This window comes from Hypanus sabinus, chromosome 21 (assembly GCF_030144855.1).
Source record: "Hypanus sabinus isolate sHypSab1 chromosome 21, sHypSab1.hap1, whole genome shotgun sequence".
Classification (NCBI taxonomy): domain Eukaryota; kingdom Metazoa; phylum Chordata; class Chondrichthyes; order Myliobatiformes; family Dasyatidae; genus Hypanus; species Hypanus sabinus.
In genome coordinates, this window is record NC_082726.1 from 49,787,080 (window position 1) to 49,805,767 (window position 18,688).

The 18,688-nt window shown below is 43.6% G+C and overlaps 1 protein-coding gene across 1 annotated transcript in view; it reads left to right on the top strand.

The window, feature by feature from the left end:
* Nucleotides 1-18,688, top strand: part of mcu (mitochondrial calcium uniporter) — a 197,371-nt gene that overhangs the window by 170,099 nt on the left and 8,584 nt on the right. The window contains exons 3-5 of the mRNA XM_059946490.1: nucleotides 5,474-5,644; nucleotides 10,376-10,480; nucleotides 18,422-18,582. Of these exons, the coding sequence (XP_059802473.1) occupies nucleotides 5,474-5,644; nucleotides 10,376-10,480; nucleotides 18,422-18,582 (437 nt within the window). The remainder of the gene's footprint in view (nucleotides 1-5,473; nucleotides 5,645-10,375; nucleotides 10,481-18,421; nucleotides 18,583-18,688) is intronic.

Below are 18,688 nucleotides of genomic sequence, written 5' to 3' on the forward strand. Positions count from 1 at the left end.
CCACAGCCATCTGTGGCAATGAATTCCACAGATTCACCATATTCTGATTAAATAAATTCCTCCTTATCTCTGTTCTAAAGAGAAATACTTCTATTCTGAGGCTGTGCCTTCTTATCCTAGACTTCCTCACTATAGAAAACATCCTCTCCACATCAACTCTCTCTAGGCCTTTCAATATTACAATGTTTCATCGAGGCACCATTCTTCTAAACTCCAGCAAATACAAGTCCAGAGCCATCAAACACTCATCATTCGTTAACTCTTTCATTCCCAGAATCATTCTGATGGACCTCTTCTGGATCCTCTCCAATGCCTGCATATCTTTTCTTAGATAAGGGGCCCAAAACTATTCACAAGACTCCAACTGCGGTCTGACCAATCTCTTATGATGCATTACGTCTTTGCTTTTATATTCTAGTCTTCTCAAAATGAATGCTAACATTGCATTTGCCTTCCTTATCACTGACTCAAACTGCAAGGAAATCCTGCACGCGGACTCTCAAGTCCCTTTGCACATCTGATATTTGAACTTTCTCCTGGCTTAGAAAATAGTCTTCACTTTGGTCAAATGAATAAAATTGCTTGACAATATACTTCTCTACACTATATTCCATCTGCCCTTTATTCCCTTTCTCTCTAAAGTTCTTCTACAGCCTTCCCGATTCTTCAACTGTACCTACCCCTCCACCTATCTTCATAAATTTGCAAATTTGACACAAAGCCATCAATTCCATCATCCAAGTCATTGACATACAACATGAAAAGAAGTTGTCCCAACACCAACCCCTGTGGAATACCACTGGTCACCAGCAGCCAATCACTCAAGTCTCCCTTTATTCCCATTCTTTGCCTCCTGCCAGTCAGCCTACTTTCTATCCATGTTGGTATCTTTCATGTATTACCATGGGCTCTTATCTTGTTGAGCAGCCTCCTGTGTGACACCTTGTCAAAAGCCTTCTGAAAATCCAAGTAAACAACATTCACTGACTCTCCTTTGTCTATGCTGCTTGTTATTTCTTCAAAGAATTCCAACTGATTTGTCAGGCAAGATTGCCCCTTGAGGAAACCATACTGACTTTGGTCTATTTTATTGTATGCCTCCAAGTACCTGAAACCCTATCCTTAAGAATCATCTCCGACATCTTCCCAACCACTGAAGTCAGGCTAAGTGCCTCTCTTCTTAAAGAGTGGAGTGACATTTGCAATTTTCCGGTCCTGTAGAACTATTCTATAATCCAGTGATTCTTGGAAGATCAGAACTAATGGCTCCACAATCTTTTCAGCTACCTCTTTCAGAACCCTGGGGCGTTATCCATCTAACTCAGGTGACTTATCCACCTTCAGACCTTTCAGCTTCCCAAGCACCTTCTCCTTTTATATTATTGACCAGCTTACCTCATATTTTATCTTTTCTCTCCTTGTAGCTTTTTAGTTGCCTTCTGTTAGTTTTTAAAAGCTTCCCAATTCTCTAACTTTCCATTAATTTTTGCTATATGCCCTTTCTTTTGCTTTTATGCTGTATTTGACTTCCTTTCTCTGGAGTAGTTGTGTCATCCTACCTTTAGAATACTGCTTCATCTTTGGGATGTATCTTTCCTGCACCTTCTGAATTTCTCCCAGAAACTCCAGCCAGTGGTGTTTTGTTGTCACACACAACAGCTTTCCCATGTTTAATCCAAATTAATCCATGTGTCATGGCATCCCAGATGAAACACAACTTTGAATGCTAGGATATCATTGAAACTTAGATTGAAGCAGTTTTACCTGCTTGATTCAATAGCTCCACCCATGCATATTTGTCATGAGATTGATGTAATCACACACGTGGCTTCTTTTGTTATTTTCCTTCTCCGTTTTGGGCAGCACAGTAGTACGGCAGTCTGCAAAATGCTTTTATGGCGTCAGTGACTGGGTTCAATTCTGTGGCTGCCTGTAAGGAATTTGTATTTTCTCCCCATGACCATGTGGGTTTCTTCAGGGTGCTCCGGTCTCGTCCTCTATTCCAAAGACATATGGATCCATAGGTTAAGCGGTCACATAGTGTAATCTGGGTGGAGTGGGCTCATTGTGTCTGAGGGTCCTGTACTGTGCTATATCTCAAAATAAAATAAAATAATCTCTTTCAAAGCAACACACGCAAAAAATGTTGGAGGAACTCAGCAGGTCAGGCAGCATCTGTAGAGAGGAATAAACAGTCAATGTTTCGGGCAGAGACCCTTCTTCAGGACTGTAAAGGAAGGGGGGAGAAGCCAGAATAAAAAGGTGGGGGAGGGGGGGAAGGACGATAGCGAGAAGTTGGCAGGTGAAACCAGGCGGGTAGGAAAGGTAAAGGGCTGGAGAGGAAGGAATCTGATAGGAGAGGAGAGTGGACCATTGGGGGGGGGGGGGGGGAGAAAGGAAGGAGGAGAGGGCAGGTGAGAAGACGCAAGAGGTCAGATTGGGGAAGAGGAGAAGGGGAGGGAATTTTTTTTACCAGAAGGAGAAATCTGTATTCATGTCATCAGGTTGGAGGCTGCCCAGGGTGCCCTGCCACCCTGTATTTCCAGCATATGGAGACTTTCTTTTGTGTAAAATTCTCTCTTTCTTCTTTTCTTGCCTGCTTTGTCTCTCTCTCTCCCCACTCTATTGTTCACTTTATCCTCTGTCCCTCTCCCGCCCCTTCCCAACTTGGTGTCTATCAGTTTTGTCCCTTTTGCTCTCTCTGATCCTCTGGCTCCCCATTCCCCCACCAGTGTAAATCTGCCAACAGTATTCTGTGACATCACGAGCAGGGAAAGTATTGCAGTGCGGCCTTGACTGTCGGCTGCTGCTTGACACGAGGCCAGGATGTCGTTGGTTGCTTATTTTATCTGAGGCACTTGAAGCTCATCATCGAGAGATGAGTCAGAAAGCACAGTTTGGAGTGTGGCCAGCTTCCTGTCACGAAGAAAGGAGGCTTTGCACAGTGGACCGGTAACTGGGGTCTATCGGTCGCCAGCTGCTTAATGGGAACTCTATCTTCTGGAAATGCCTTTGAGCAAATGGGCATCACTGGTGTGCTTGACCAGTTTGGACAACAGAGCTGCCATCTGTCTCTCAGTATACTGTAAATGAAAAGAGGTTTGATGCTGGCTATGTCACAGACACTTGCTAAGAGATCACAGGAAAGGTTATAGCTTGTATAGTTTTAATATGCAATTTATTGTAATTTAAATATAAACCCAGATGCTGCTGTCCTGTTCAACGGCAGAGCTTTTTTTGTTATCAGTTATGTTCAATAAAGTTTATAAAAACTGCCAGTCAGGCAACACTGAGCCACCTCTGGTAGTACTAGAGCAGGTCATCAAAAGCTTGTTCATAGGGAGACTACCTTTAGTGATAAGTCCAACTTTATTTGTCAAGTACATTGAAATATCAAAGCCTGCGATGAAATGCATCGTTTGCATTGGTGACCAACACTGTCTGAGGGTGTGCTGTGGAGAGCTCGCAAATTTCACCATGCTTGCCGTGCCAACAACTTACTAACCCTAACCTGTAAGCCTTTTTAGAATACGGGAAGAAACCCACGCGGTCTTAGGGAGAACATACAAACTCCTTGCAGACAATGGCAGGAATTGAACCTCAGTCTTACAGCTGGCACTGCAATGTGTTATACTGAACACCACTCTACCCTGCCACCCCAGTGTGCCCTTATCAGATGGAGAGCCAGTACTAAAAGTGGCGCGATTAAAGAGCAGAAGACCAGTATTTACATTGGTGGACTGGTATCCAGATGTCTGCTCCATTGACTTGGAGACTTGTGTTCAGATCCCCTCACAGCTGCCAGAAAATTAAATTAGATGTAATTAAATAACTTTGTTTGCATAGAGACTAGTAATTATAAAATTATTGGCTTGCTGTAAAAATCCTTGTAGCTTAATGCAGTTTTAGTGAAGTAAATCGCCCAGTCTGGGTGTATGTGACCCCAGCTCCATTAACAGGGCTGACAGCCAGCATCTGCCTTGGGCAATCATCGGTAAATCGACCCAAACATTCCCGGTCTGCTTTAGCGGTGTGGCTGAGCAGGCCAAACGTAACATTTGCTTGAAACGAGGTAAGAATGTGAGTAATGGTGATGTGGGAAGTAGAAAGGATGAGTGGACACCAATCTGGCAGATGGAATAAGTGTTGGGGCGGGGGGGAAGGCAAGGTTTAGTAGAAAAATGCAGAATCTGAGTTTTTTAAATAAACATCAAGAGATTTAGAAATTTTGTTTTCAAGATTAAGTACGTTAAGAGTCTTCCAGCTTAACAAGCCCATTTACAGCCATCTGACCAATTAACCCACTGACCCATACGTCTTTAGAATGTGGGAGGAAACCGGGGCATTTGGAGGAAATCCGCACAGTCACGGAGAATGTGCAAACTCCTTACGGGCAGCAGCGGAATTGAACCCTGGACACTGACACTATAATTGTGTTGCATTAACCACAATGCTGGCATGTCACCTAATATTGACATTCAAAGGAACCTAGGCAATGGTGTGCACCAGATACCGAAAGCTAGCACACAGGATCATCCGAATGAGAGCAAGATGGGTGATATAGGGACCTTCATTGATGGAGGATCTGTGTATAAAAATAAAGATGTTTCATCACCATATCTGAGGCCTTGCTGAGACCACAAGGAGGATATTGTGAACAATTTTGAATGCAATTAATGATTAAGCCCCCAATGTTTGTCCCACTAACTCCTCCTGTGAATGAAGAAATGTTTCCTCAATTCTTAAAAAAAAAACAGGATACACTTGCAAAGTGAGAATGCAGGGAAGATTCACCCATCTGGTTCCTGTGCTGACAGGTTTGTCGTATGAGGTCAGCTGGGCCTCCATTCTGCAGAGATCAGAGTGAGAGGTGGACTCCTAGAAATGTAAGAGTGCTGTACAGCGTGGGTATGAGGTGACTGATTCACCTGACCAGGGGGCAATGACCACACAATATACGGTAGGCACTTAGGAGTGAGATGAGGCAACATTTCACTTAAAGGGTGATGAATGGTTGGAATTCTTAACCCAGCAATGGCTGTGGAAGTTTGCTCATTGACTCCATTGAAAATAGGTTGATAGGATTCTGTACATTGGAGGAACCAGAAGGTCTGAAAATAGTGATGAGCTAAGGCAGGGGCTCCCAATCGTTTTTATGCATGAACGCTGTACCTTTAACCGAGGGGTTCTTGGATCCCAGGTAGGGAACCCCTGAGCTAAAAGGACACAAGGATTCTGGAGATGCTGGAAATCCAGAATAAGTCAAGCAGTCAGGACAATACTCAATCTGAAACATTGACTGTTCATTTCTCTCCATAGGTGCTCCCTGACCTGCTGAGTTCCTCCAGAATTCAGTGTGTGTGTTATGTTCAGCTACAAGATCACATTGACAGTGATTTAGGTTTAAGAGGGCAACTGACCTGCCCTGCTTCTCCCGGAGTTCTTACCACTTTCCTTTCCTTTCTCTCCACAGATGTAACTGTTGCTTACCAGAATGGATTACCTGTCCTCTCGCTTAATCTACCGTCACGGCGAGAGCGCTGCCAGTTCACCCTCCGACCCATCTCGGACTCCGTCGGGGTGTTTTTGAAGCAGCTGCAGGCGGAGGATAAAGGCATTGACCGAGTCGCCATCTACACTCCAGGTATTGTGCCTCCCCAGTTTGGGAATGGGACATTTCCGAAAGAAAGAAAATATTGCACCATTCACACTGAGCTAAAGTTAGAATTAAGAATCTCACTAAAAGTTAGTGGTTGAAAAAAATCAATAGCCTCAGTTAATTTTATAGCAGGACTGCAAGTTAAAGTGAAGTTTCAAGTGGATGTGTGTAAGGCTGTATTTCCCTCATCTTGCAGCAATCCCCTGGAGTCGCTAATGGGAGAATTGTGGCTGAACCAGCATGTCTCTAATTTTTGTATCTTAAGACTAGAAGTAAAAGATACACAATAAGTGGAATGTTTTCTTTTAGGGGAAATTGTTTCAAAATTGGGAATGAAAGAATTTTGCCTGATAAATTTTGTAAGATGATTTTGCGAGGGTTATCAGTTACTGAAATGTTAAAGCTTAAAATGAAGTTTAAGAACAAAATAGGAGAGATTTCCCTGAGAGTGTCAGCTGCTGTGAATGATGAACAAGGATTTTCATGCTGTGGAGGAGTAGCAATTGGGACACTTCACTGAATCTAGTGGCAATTGTAATTCTGGTTCCTGTCACTGTCTGTGAGGAGTTTGTGCATTCTTCCCGTGACCTTGTGGGTTTCCTCCCATGTTCCAAAGACATGGAACAGAAGGTTAATTGGTCCATGGGTGTAAATGAGCAGTGTGGGCTCACTGGGCCAGAAGGGCCTCTTACTGTGATGTATCTCTAATTAAGTAAACTAATTAATCTGGTTCCTGTTTCTTTGTAATCTCCTGCAAGAGCGTTGTGCCACAATACAAAATATATTCTGAGACCAAAAAATGCTAGAAATCTTCCGCACGTTGGGTAGTGTCCAAGGAGGAAGAAAGAGCGAATGTTAATGAGTTGCATAAGAGAGTGCAAATGCTGTAATCTAGAGAGAAAAAGAATGGAGGAACGCAGCAGGTCAGGCAGCATCCCTGGAGGCAAAAGCATGGTTGAGACCTTGCATTAAGAGTGAGTGTTTGGTCATAAGCTGGGTTTCTCTCTCCACAGGTGCTGTCCAATCTGCTGAGTTTTCCTCTTGTTAACCCATTTCTTTAGTTAATAGAAGATATAACATTACAGCACAGTACTGGGCCTTTTGCCCGCCATGTTGTACCAAACTTTAAACCTAATCTTAAAATTAATCTTAACCCTTCACACTGATGTAGTCCTCAGTTTTTCTATCATCCATGTGCCTACCTGAGAGTTTCTTTAATGCCCCTAATGGATCTGTCTCTACCACCACACTTGGCAGGGAATTCCACGCACCCAACACTCACTGTGTAAAGAATATCCCCTTCCAATACTTTCCTCTAATTGCCTTAAAATTATGCTCACTTGTAGTAGCCATATACACCCTGGGAAAAAGTCTCTGACTATCCTGTCAGTTGAAGCTTTGTGGGGGTTTAATTGAATTGAATTTCAGTTTATTGTCATTTAGAAACCACAACTGCAATGCAGTTAAAAAATGAAACAACATTCCTCCAAAATGATATCACAAAAGCACACGACAAAACAGACTACACCAGAAAATCCACATAATGTTTGGCAATCACCAAATCCAGAGTCCGGAGAGGCTGCTGCATATTAATATTGCGCTACCATCTTAGCACGTACCCTGGAAAGGAGCTCCAAACCCATCAGCCAAAACAAGACCACCCAGACACACCAAGTCAGGAGACCAACTCTATCACCCAACAAAAAAGCCGGCATTTGCGGGTGAAATTGCATTCCCATGAAGTCGTTTACAAAATGTTTACAAGACCTAGAGCAGGTGTGTGGTGAGATTTGCAGTTACTTGCTGTTGGGGTATACGCAAGACTGATACTCATTGTCCATAAGTAGTGGTGAGCTGTCTTTTTTTGAGTGCCGTGTCAGAGGACAGGAAACAATTAAGTCCACTGCTGTGGGATTGTAGTCACAAATAGGCCAAACCAGGTAAGGATGGCAGATTCTGTTCCCTAAAATGACATTAGAACATTCTTGATCCAGTTGGATCTATCAGACAATTAAGTAGTGTTATGATTGCTATTTGTATAAGCACTTAGTGGCCATTTTATTAGGTGTGCTCTGTACCCAATAAAGTGGCCCCTGACTATGTTCATGGTCTTCTGCGGCTGTAGCTCATCCACTTCAAGGTTCAACATGTTGCGGATGCTCTTCTGCGCATCACTGTGTAACACATGGTTATCTGAGTTACTGTTGCCTTCCTGTCAGCTTAAACCAGTCTGGCTATTCTCCTCCGACTTCTCTCATTAACAAGGCGCTTTTACCCCCAGAACTGCTGGCTCCTGGATTTTTTTTGTTTCCTCGCACCATTCTCTGTAAACTGCGGAGAGTATTCTGCGTGAAATCCCAGGAGATCAACTGCTTTTGAGATGGTCAAACCAGCTTGTCTATCACCAACAATCATTCCACAGTCAAAGTCACTTAGATTACATTTCTGCGCCATTCTGATGTGTGATCCAAACAACAGCTGAACCTCTTGACCATGTCTGTATATTTTTATATGCATTGAGTTGCTGCCACATGATTGTTTGATTAGATATTTGCATTAGCAAGCAGGTGTACTATAAAAAAGTGGCTACTGAGAATATGCGTACAACAGTTGATTCAGTTACTTCAGTGGGGGGAGGGGATCTTTTGTATTTGAATCAATACCTTTGTTACCAAAGGGGTAATCTGTGAGCCAACAGTGTAGCTGAGGTACTAAATAGTACTGCTCATCTGTATTCACCAAACAGAATGATGTGAAAGGTGATGAATTTGGGGAGAGGTACATGGATAATCTGGGTCAGATCATTATAAGAATGAGGAAGTGTTAGATGTCATAGGATGCATAAGGGTTGATTAAATCCCATGGCAGTAAGATCTGTCCCACTTTGCTCTGGGAAGCATGGGAAGAGGTGGCTGGAGCATTAATGGGTATTTTTGCATCTTTGTTAGCCACAGTGACGTGTCAGGAGACTGGAAGATAGCCTATGTTATTTTATTTAAGAAGGACACTAGGGAAAAACCAGGTAACTAAAGGGTAGTGAGCCTTGCATCCATGATAGGGAACTTATTGAAGAAGATCCCAAGAGATAGGATTTTCTCTCTTTTGCTAAAAATCAACTGATCAGGGATAGTTGCATGGTTTTATGCAGGGAAAATCCTGTCTCACTAATTTGAATTTTTAAGAAAATGAGTAAGAAGGTTGATGTACACAGTGCAGCAGATGTGTCTATTTGGACTTCAGTAAAGCATTTGACTAGGCAGATATGTTCAGAAGGTTATGACATATGGGATTGAAAGTGAGCTGTTTAATTTGATCCAAAATTGACTGGTGGTGAGAAACAGCAGAGAGTGATGAAAGGATGCTTTCTTATGGAAAAAGAGATTAAAATTAAATTTTAAAAAATGGATTTGCTGTGATCAGTGCTGTGTCGCTTGTTGTTTGTGATGTCTGTTAATGACTTGGTTGTGATTGCAGAAGGTATGATTGGTTAAGTTTGTAGATGCCATGATAGTTGGTGGTATGGTCAGTGAGGAAAGTTGTCCAATTCCTCCTGTACCTCATAGAGTGGCCACTGAGTGAATGATCATGCTTTTTGCTGCTGTAGCCCATCCACCAGGGTTCACCTGTTCTGGATGCCCTTCTGCACACCACTACTGTAACACATGGTTACTTGCATTACTGTTGACCTTCCTGTCACCTTGATCCAGTCTGGCCATTGACCTCTGACCTCTCATTAACAAGGCATTTTTGCCCACAGAACTGCTGCTCACTGGAATTTTATTTTTGTTTTTCGGACCATTCTCTATAAACTCTGGAGACTGTTGTGTGTGAAAATCCAAAGAGCTCAGCACTTTCTGAGATACTCAAACCGCCCTGTGTGACACCAACAATTATTCAATGGTTAAAGTCACTCAGATCACATTTGTGCCCCATTCTGATGTTTGGTTTGAACAACAACTGAACCTCTTGACCATGTCTGCATGATTTTAATATATTGAGTTGCTGCCACATGATTGGCTCATTAGGTATTTGCGTCAATGAGCAGGTGTCCCCAATAAAGTGGCCACTGAGAAGAAGAAAGCCCTCAATTCCGAGTGGAGTCATTGTGACAGCCTTTTTTTTTTAAGCAGGCTTTCTTATTTTCACGAGGCCAAGTTGCTGGCTCGACACTCAACCCAGCACGGATGGAAAGCGTGCAAGGGAGCCGGCTGGATTCGAACCTAGAGCATTCACTCTGAAGTCCGGCGCTGATGGCACTACACCACCAGCCAGCCCCTATACCAAAAGCAAGAGGTTTAAGGCGAGGGGAAGGAATTTTGAAAGGAGAATTAGGGGTTTTTTTTGCAGAAAGAGTGGTTGATATGTGGAACTTGCTGCTGGAGAAAGTGGTGGAGTCGATGCAATCATTATGATTGATGCACTTACATTAGATAAGGCAGAGAAGGATTCAGACCTAATGCCAGCAAATGAGATTGGTTCAGGTGGGCAAAAGGTCCTCACTGACATGCTGTTTTTGGTGGACCATTTTGGTGTACACAATTCCATGATTCTGACTCTGAATAGAAGGCAAGCATTATCATAGGTCCAGTAATGAAACCACTTTGCTGCCCATATGCCTGAATTTGTGATGGGAAGCTGAAAGGGCTGTCTCTGTTGGTTATTGTGCTACCCCATAAGACTGTTTGTGCTAATCACCATATCTGTTCCTTCCTGCAGATGGAAATCGAATAGCTGCATCAACAGGGATCGATATCCTGCTCCTTGATGACTTCAAGTTAGTGATAAATGACGTAGCTCACTATGTGCAGCCACCAAAGCGAGGTACTTAATTCTCCTTATCTCTGGCATTAATTGACATTGAACTCCGCAGTCATCAACATTAACTCCTGCAAAACTTCTGGTTTCAGTTCAAGCCACAATAATGTTGAATGTTATTACTTAAATTTACATTAAAAAAAAATATCTGGAGCAGGGTTTCCCAACCTTTTTTATGCCATGGACCAATAAATTCCATTAAGCAACGGGTCTGTGGACCCCACATTGGGAACCCCTGCTCTAGGGCTACTTCATAGGAATGATAACAAACTAGATTTGTCAATAGCCCTTGAGCAGTTGTTGCGGCAAAAATAGCCTGGTTAAAGAGTCGGGCTTTAAGGACCATCCTTATAGATATACAGGTACGGAGGACCTTTTTGTCTACAGATGCTGCCCAACTAACTTGATTACTGTTAGCATTCCCTATTTTCACTAAATTTTTAAAAAATTCTTACTGCCATTTACCATTATTCTCAAACAGCTTTTGTATGTCAGGCCTATTTAATATGAATAACACTGACTTTCAAACACAGAAGTCACATTTGTAGCAGTCATGGCATTTTGATCTGTTTTGGTGATAGCTTGTTGCAGAGTATTTACAGCACAGGACTTGGTCTCTTGGCTTAGTTGGTCAATGCACGACACCAGAGATTCTGCAGATGCTGGAAATGCTGGATAGGTATATGGACAGGAAAGGATTGGAGGGTTATGTGCTGAGTGCTGGCCACTAGGACGAGGTGAGAGTAAGTGTCGGCACAGACTAGAAGGGCCGAGATGGCCTGTTTCCGTGCTGTAATTGTTATATGGTTATAGCACGCACAGAATGTTGGAGGAACTGAACCAAAAGCATCAAAAATTTATTTTCCTCCATAGCTGCTATCTGATCTGCTGAGTTCCTCCAACATTTGTATATGTTGGTCACTGCACAAGCCTCCATCTGCCCCATCAATGTGTTCTTCTCTTCCATGCTCCCTTGTGTTTGAGAGGTCTAGATAGAGTGGACATGGAGAGGATATTTCCAAATAGTGGGAGAATCTAAGACCAGAGCACCCAGCCTCACAATAGAGGGGTGTCCCTTGGGAACAGAGATGAGGAGGAAATCTTTTTGTCAGAGGTTGGAGAATCTGTGGAGTTCATTGCCACAGACTGCTATAGATAGATAGATAGATACTTTATTCATCCCCAAGGGGAAATTCAACATTTTTCCAGTGTCCCGTACACTTATTGTAGCAAAACTAATTACATACAGTATTTAACTCAGTATAAATATGATATGCATCTAAAATCACCCTCCCAAAAAGCATTAATAAATAGCTTTTAAAAAGTTCTTAAATAGTTTACTAAAGTGCATTGAGTGGTAACTTAAGCTCAGTCCTAACCCCGGCACTTTAACATGTCTTGCCCCTGGTGGTTGAATTGTAGAGCTAAATGGCGTTGGGGAGTAATGATCTCTTCATCCTGTCTGAGGAGCATTGCATTGACAGCAAACTGCCGCTGAAGCTGCTTCTCTGTCTCTGGATGGTGCTGTGCAGAGGATGTTCAGGGTTTTCCATGATTGACCGTAGCCTACTCAGCGCCCTCCGCTCTGCCACCGATGTCATACTCTCCAGTTCTGTGCCCACGACAGAGCCCACCTTCCTTACCAGCTTATTACCAGCTATGGTAATACCATATGGTATTACCAGCTATGGAGGCTAAATGAGGCTATGGAGGTATATTTAAAGTGAAGTTAATATGGTCTTGAATAGTAATGGTGTTAAAGATGCAAGTAAATGGTAAATGGGGTAGAGAGGGAAATTAAGTCAGCCATGATCGAGTGACCTAATTCTACTCATATGCCTTATGGTTCTATGGTGTTTCATCCATCTTAAATACATCTGTGCTTCTCTCTTTAGCTAATCCCCATGGAAGTGAGTTCAGCATGCCTATTGTTTCTTTTGAATTCCCCAGTGGGCTTTTTGTGACGATAAATAGACCATTGACTCTCTATTTTTAGCATTCCTTCACATCTGATTTGACCCCATTCATAATCTTGAAGATATTGAGGGAGGGTGAACTTGATCTTCATCTTAAGCCTCCAAATGATTATAAGCACTTAAGCTGTTCTATGTAACTGGAAAACACCAGTTACCGCTGTATTAGGTACTTCCTACATTGGTCACCTGCTGCAGTAGCCCATCCACTGCAGGGTTCGACATGTAGTGCGTTCAGAGATGTTCTTCTGCATGCCACAGTAACTCAAATAATATGTGGTTATTTGAGTTCTGTCACCTTCCTGTCCAGCTTGAACAAGTCTGGCTGTTAATGAGCAAGTGTGCAAGTGGCCTAATAAAGAGGCCACTGAGTGTATTTAACTTCCATTCAACATCATAGAGTTGCTGGACAGGGCATTCCTTGATTATCACCACTTCCAGATTAAGATGGCATTACTGAAGTTGGGTAGTTCAAAAAGAAAGAAATATGACTAAAAGCATTATTAATAACACTTTTTCTGAGGTAAATTGTGGTGAACTACCACTGCAAACAATGAAGAGGCAAGCGAAGCTGACTCGAGGGATGAGCCGTGCTGGTGTGTCACTGAGTCAGAGCATAATGTGTTTGGGATGGTTTTGGAGATGGAGTTAGAGTGAGCGATTCAGAGAGGAGTGCACCTAAACCGGGTGTGAGGTTGGATCATTCTCAGCGCCAATCCAATTTGGAGAGGTCAAGAATGGCTTCAGGCTGGGCAGTGAGATCTAGGCCCAGAGCCCGTTGCTACTGCAGGAACCGGGCCCTAGTCCAGGGGATGACCTGACGGATGATTTAAACACCAACCCAGATAGATTGGGGTAAAACTGGTGTGTCCATGGGGTAGGCTGTAAACAATCACAGTCCATCAGTGGGAGCAGTTAGAGAGGAGAACACGGACAAAAGAAGGTGGAAGTTGCAAAATGTGGACAGGAGCAGGAGGACAAGCCCGGCAGGTCAGGCTGGACACCTCCTCCATATCCATGGAAGAAAAAAAGTGAGTTTAAAAAAAAAACAAGCTGAGCTAATATCACAGCAGGATGACTGATATAGACAGAGAAATCATGTTTATGAAGTTGTAGAATTCAGCACTGAGTTCAAAAGGCTGCAATGTCCTCTTGACACAAGAGGGAATGTTACTTGTTCCCTGCCACTTTAATTCCCCCTCCCACTCCCATTCTGATCTACTGGTCTGTGGTCTCCTGTACTGTTACAGTGAGTGCTGGTACAAACCGGAGGAATAACACGTTCTGTTTTGCCAAAGAGAGTCTAGTCTCCAGTTCAGTTGCTGGAAGGTAGCTCTGGAAGAAAATCAATGCACAGAAGTGAGCAAGGAATGTTTGTTGAGGACTTTTGTGTAGCTTCAAATTCCTGGCCACCAACATCTCAGAGGATTGATCCTGGGCAAAGCACATTGACACAGTCACGTCAGAGACACTCTATTTTATTAGGAGTTTGAGGAGATTTGGTATGTCACCAAAGATTCTAGCAAATTTCTGCAGATGTATGGTGGAGAGCATTCTGACTGATCACATCCCTGCCTGGTAATGTTCCCTCTTAAGTTTTTTTTTTACAGCTGTGCAGACCAACCACTGCTTTGAGCAGGAAATTTTTAGCTGACTTCCAAACTTCACAGCACTTTAAATGTTTAAATGTTGCCGTGTGGCAACAAAAGGCTGTGTGCATGGGAGCGTTTCCGATTTTGCATGGCCGCGCAGCTCAGGGGGAACACTGCTTTGTGGTATGGAGGCTCCAAAAGTGCGCGATCGAAAAAGACGATGGAGGGTTGTAGACTCAGCCAACTGCAACATGGGCCTGAGCCTCCCCACCACTGAGATCGTTTTCCAAAAGATGGTATTCATCATGAAGGACTCCCACCATCTGGAACATGCCCTCTTCTCACTGGCACATTGTTCCTTCATCGAAGAGGAACAGCAGCCTGAAGACCAACTATCGACATTTTCGGAACAGCTACTTTCCCTCCGCCGTCAGATTTCTGAAAGGCCCATGAACAGACTGTCAATATTCCTCTTTAGCACTATTTATTAATTTACTGTAACTTGTCATTTTTTTAATGCCTTGTACTGTACTGCTGCACCAAAATAACAATTTTCACACCATAAGTCAGTGGTAAACCCGATTCTGATTCTGCTATTGAGAGGAATATATTGAGCTCCCCCATAGATTCACACACAAAATGCTGGAGGACCTCAGCAGGCCAGGCAGCATCTATGGAAAAGAGTACAGTCGATGTTTCGGGCAGGATCCTCCCCCTGTAGATTATTTGGTTGACCTTGGAAAAGCATTGGCAGAGACAGACAGCACACAGGTTGGCCGGCTGAATCCACAAGACCACCAAACACCCATATGCACTCATCCTTCATGAATCTCATTCTCCTTGTTCCCATCAACTCCCGCGTTCTACTAATCGACCTGCTCACTAGGTGCATATCTTCGGGATGTGGAAGAACCCGACGCAGTCGGGGTGAATGTGCAAACTCCACTTAAACAGCACCCAGGTCGGGATGGAAGCTGGGTCTTTGCTGGGAGGCAGCCTCTGGACTACTGTGCCGCCCAAATGAAGGGCTTTCAAGTACCTGACTGGCCAGAAAAGGAACTGAATGAGTAGGTGATCTGTGTGATAATTCCATCGATAATCTATCCAGCTCAAGTCAGCAGCTTTCACCCACTGCGTGCTCCTTCTGGCTCTTAGGGAGGCTGTCTCTCCATCAGAGCTCCACCAAGACGTGGCGGAGAGTTATCTTCTGGAGAGCGGCTGTGTGACGGTGAGACCTTGGCACAAGGCAGGTCAGAGGTGGAAAAGTCACCAGTGGAGAGTATATTTTGCAGCTTCTCTGAAATCTGTCAGCTGTTGCTTTGCTGCCACCTAGTGGTGTACACTGCACACTGTGGGCAAGGGTCTGAATGTATTCCACTGCCTCATCTTTTCCTGCCTGCCCTCGAGGTATCCGTTTTTACAATTTTTATCTGTGGATATGAAATCCCCTAATGACCTTGCCCCTCCCCTTTGGATTTGTTTACAGCCCTGGATACTTTTATGATTCTCCAGTTATGAAATGTTCCTTAATTAACCTTCTCTGCCTTTAGCAACTCTACTTCTCATTTCTCCTTCACAACGTTCTTCAAATCTGCCCTAATATCTGGCTCCAGGATTGTATTTCTGATAATGTGCGGTTAAAGCACTATAAGATGTGTTTTTCTAGGTTGGGACAGATATATGAATGTTATAATTTCCTGTTCTCTTGATAACTCACACCTAGTAATAACATGCGTGCATTCAGTACTGGAACAAAGGAAATTGTTCCTGTCTCTCTCAGTCTCACAGTAGTTCATTGTGACACTGTTCATTTTCTACTATTTCAGGTTTTCTTCCATGCAGAGGCTATTCAGTCCATCAAACCACTGATTTCCCAGTAGTTGGCCATGTTGACCAATGCCTGACCTTGCCTTACACGCTCTTCTCTCTTGCATGCCCATCCACTCCCTCCAATTCCCCTGCCACTCACCTGCACAAGGGACTATTAACAGTGGCCATTTAACCTCCCATAAGTCTTTTGGATGCTGAGGAATTGCACATCGTTGCAGTGAGAGCCTGCAGGCTCCACACAGATAGTACCCAAGGTCAGGATCCACCTTGGATTGCTGAGAGGCAGTAGTGTTAACTTGTGCATGTCTGTAATAGACACAACGTTCTGCAGAGGTGGGAAATCTTGAACAATACTCACAGAAAATGCTGGAAGAACAGCAGATCAGGCAATATCTATGGAGGGAAATGAACAGTTGACATTTCAGGACTTGACCCTTCATCAAGACTGGAAAGGGAGGGGCAGGAGCCAGAATTAGAAGGTGGGGGAGGGGAGGTGTACAAGTTGGCTGGTGACAGGTGATGGTTGGATTGATGGGGGAGGGGGGATGATAGGTAAAAAAGGTAAAGATCTGAAAAAGAAGAAATCTAGTAGGACAGAACAGTGGAAGAAAGGGAAGGAGATGAGGAACCAGAGGGAGGTGACAAGCAGGTCATGACGACAATGGTCTCTATCCATGTACCTGTCCAAGTGTATTTTAAACATTGTAATTGTACCTATCTCCACCATTTCCTCTGGCAGCTTGTCCTATGTATCCACCACCCTTTGTGGAAAATAAAGTCAGGTCCATTTTAAAGTCTTTGTTCTCTCATCTTAAATCTATCTCCTCTGGTTTTAGACTGCCCTATTCTGTAAAAAAAAGACTATGACCATTCACCTTATCTATGTCCCTCATGATTTTATCCACTTCTATAAGGTCGCCCCTAAAGCACCTACACTTCAAGGGGAGAAAGAAGGTCCCAGCTTATCCACCCTTTCCTTTGAACTCATGCCATCCTGTCCAATGAATCACCCTTCCCAGCTTATTGGTGTCCTTCCTGTATCTGGGTAACCAAGACTGCACACAATACTCCAAATGTAGTCACACTGGCAATTTGTATAATATAATATTCTCTCCCAATGAGACCCTGCGAATTGATACTTCCCTCGGCAACTGATCCTTGACTTCTTGACCAACAGAATATTGGAAAGGAGAGGCAAAAACACCTCTGCAATAATTCTAAACACTGGTGCTCTGCAAGGTTGCATCATCAGCCCCCTACTCTACTCCCTGTGCACTCATGATTGCATGGTCAGATTCTGCGCCAAGTCCATTTGCAGATGATACCACTGGAGTGGGCCACCTCTTAAATAACAATGAGTTGGAGTACAGAAGGAGGTAGAGAGCATAATAAAATCTTTAAGGTAATGGAGCATAATTGGGCCATTTGGCACATCGAGTCTACTCTCCCATTTCATCATGGCTGATCCATTTTTTCCCGTCAGCCCCAATCTCTGGCCTCTTCCCTCTCTCCCCCACCCCGTATCCCCTCATGCCCTGACTAATCAATCAAGAATCTATCAACCTTTGTTTCAATGGCGTGGTGTCACAACAACAACTTTTCCCTCAATGTCAACGAAACAGAAGAGCTGATCATTGACTTCAAGAAGGAGACAGTGCACATGTTACTGTCAATAAAAGCAGTGTTGAAGTTGAGAGCTTCCTGAGTATGAACATGTCCTGGTCTGTCCTGGTCCAACCATGTTAATGTCAGTGCCAAGAAAGCTCACCAACACCTCTACATCCTCAGGGGACTTAAGAAATTTGGCATCTCCCTCTTAGCAATTTTGATTGAAGCTCTATAGAAAGCTTTCTGTCTGGATGCATTATGACTTGGTATGGCATCTGACTGCAAGAAACTGCAGAGCGTTGTGGACACAGTTCAGGATGTCACAGGAACCAGCCTCCCCTCTTTGGACTCAGTAAAGCAGCTAGCATAATCAAAGACTCCATTCCATCAGGCAAAGATAGAGCACCTTAAAGCACGTACCACTAGGTTCAAAGACAGCTTCTATCCCACTGTTATCATAGTGTTGAATGGACCCCTTATACAATAAGGTGAACTCTTGCCCTCAAAATCCACCTTGTTATGATGTTGTATTTCATTATTTACTTGAACTGCTCTCTTTTTGGTAGTTTTTACACTTAAAAACTAAGCATTGTTTTTGTTTTACCTTATTCTAGCTCAGGTCACTGTGTAATGATTTGATCTGTATAAACAGAATACGACAAGCTTCTCACTGTATAAGTGACAATAATAAACCAGCACCAATATGTTGGGACATTGATGCTGCTGGACTAGCTGGAGGTCACTCTGGAGGGGGGAGTCAACGTTCACAGCAGAAAGGTCATGCCAGAGGCAAGGGGGTCACTCAGTGAACTATCAACGGGAATGGTTGAGTGGGGCTGTTATTTCTTTGACTGTTGTAAAGCTTGCTCTTGCAGCAATTTTCAGGAGAGTTCGTTGCAACCCCAGATGATCAGTAAACATGTGATGATCTTTAAATTTTACAGAGAAATTGGCTCATGAAGAAGCAACGTCAATGAATGATGTTAAAATCCTCGTCCAGCAGCTCTTCACCACTTTGCGCATCGAGGAGCACCAGCTGAACAAGGAGCGGGAGCTGAAGAGGCGAGTGGAGGAGCTCCATGCTCAGATCGAGCCGCTAGAGAAAGTGAGTAAACTTGTACATGGCCCACGGACCACCAACCATGAGACTCCACAAATGGACATAGGGCTTTGCCAATGGGGTCAGGGTGAACTTCAAAATCAGAAAGTTA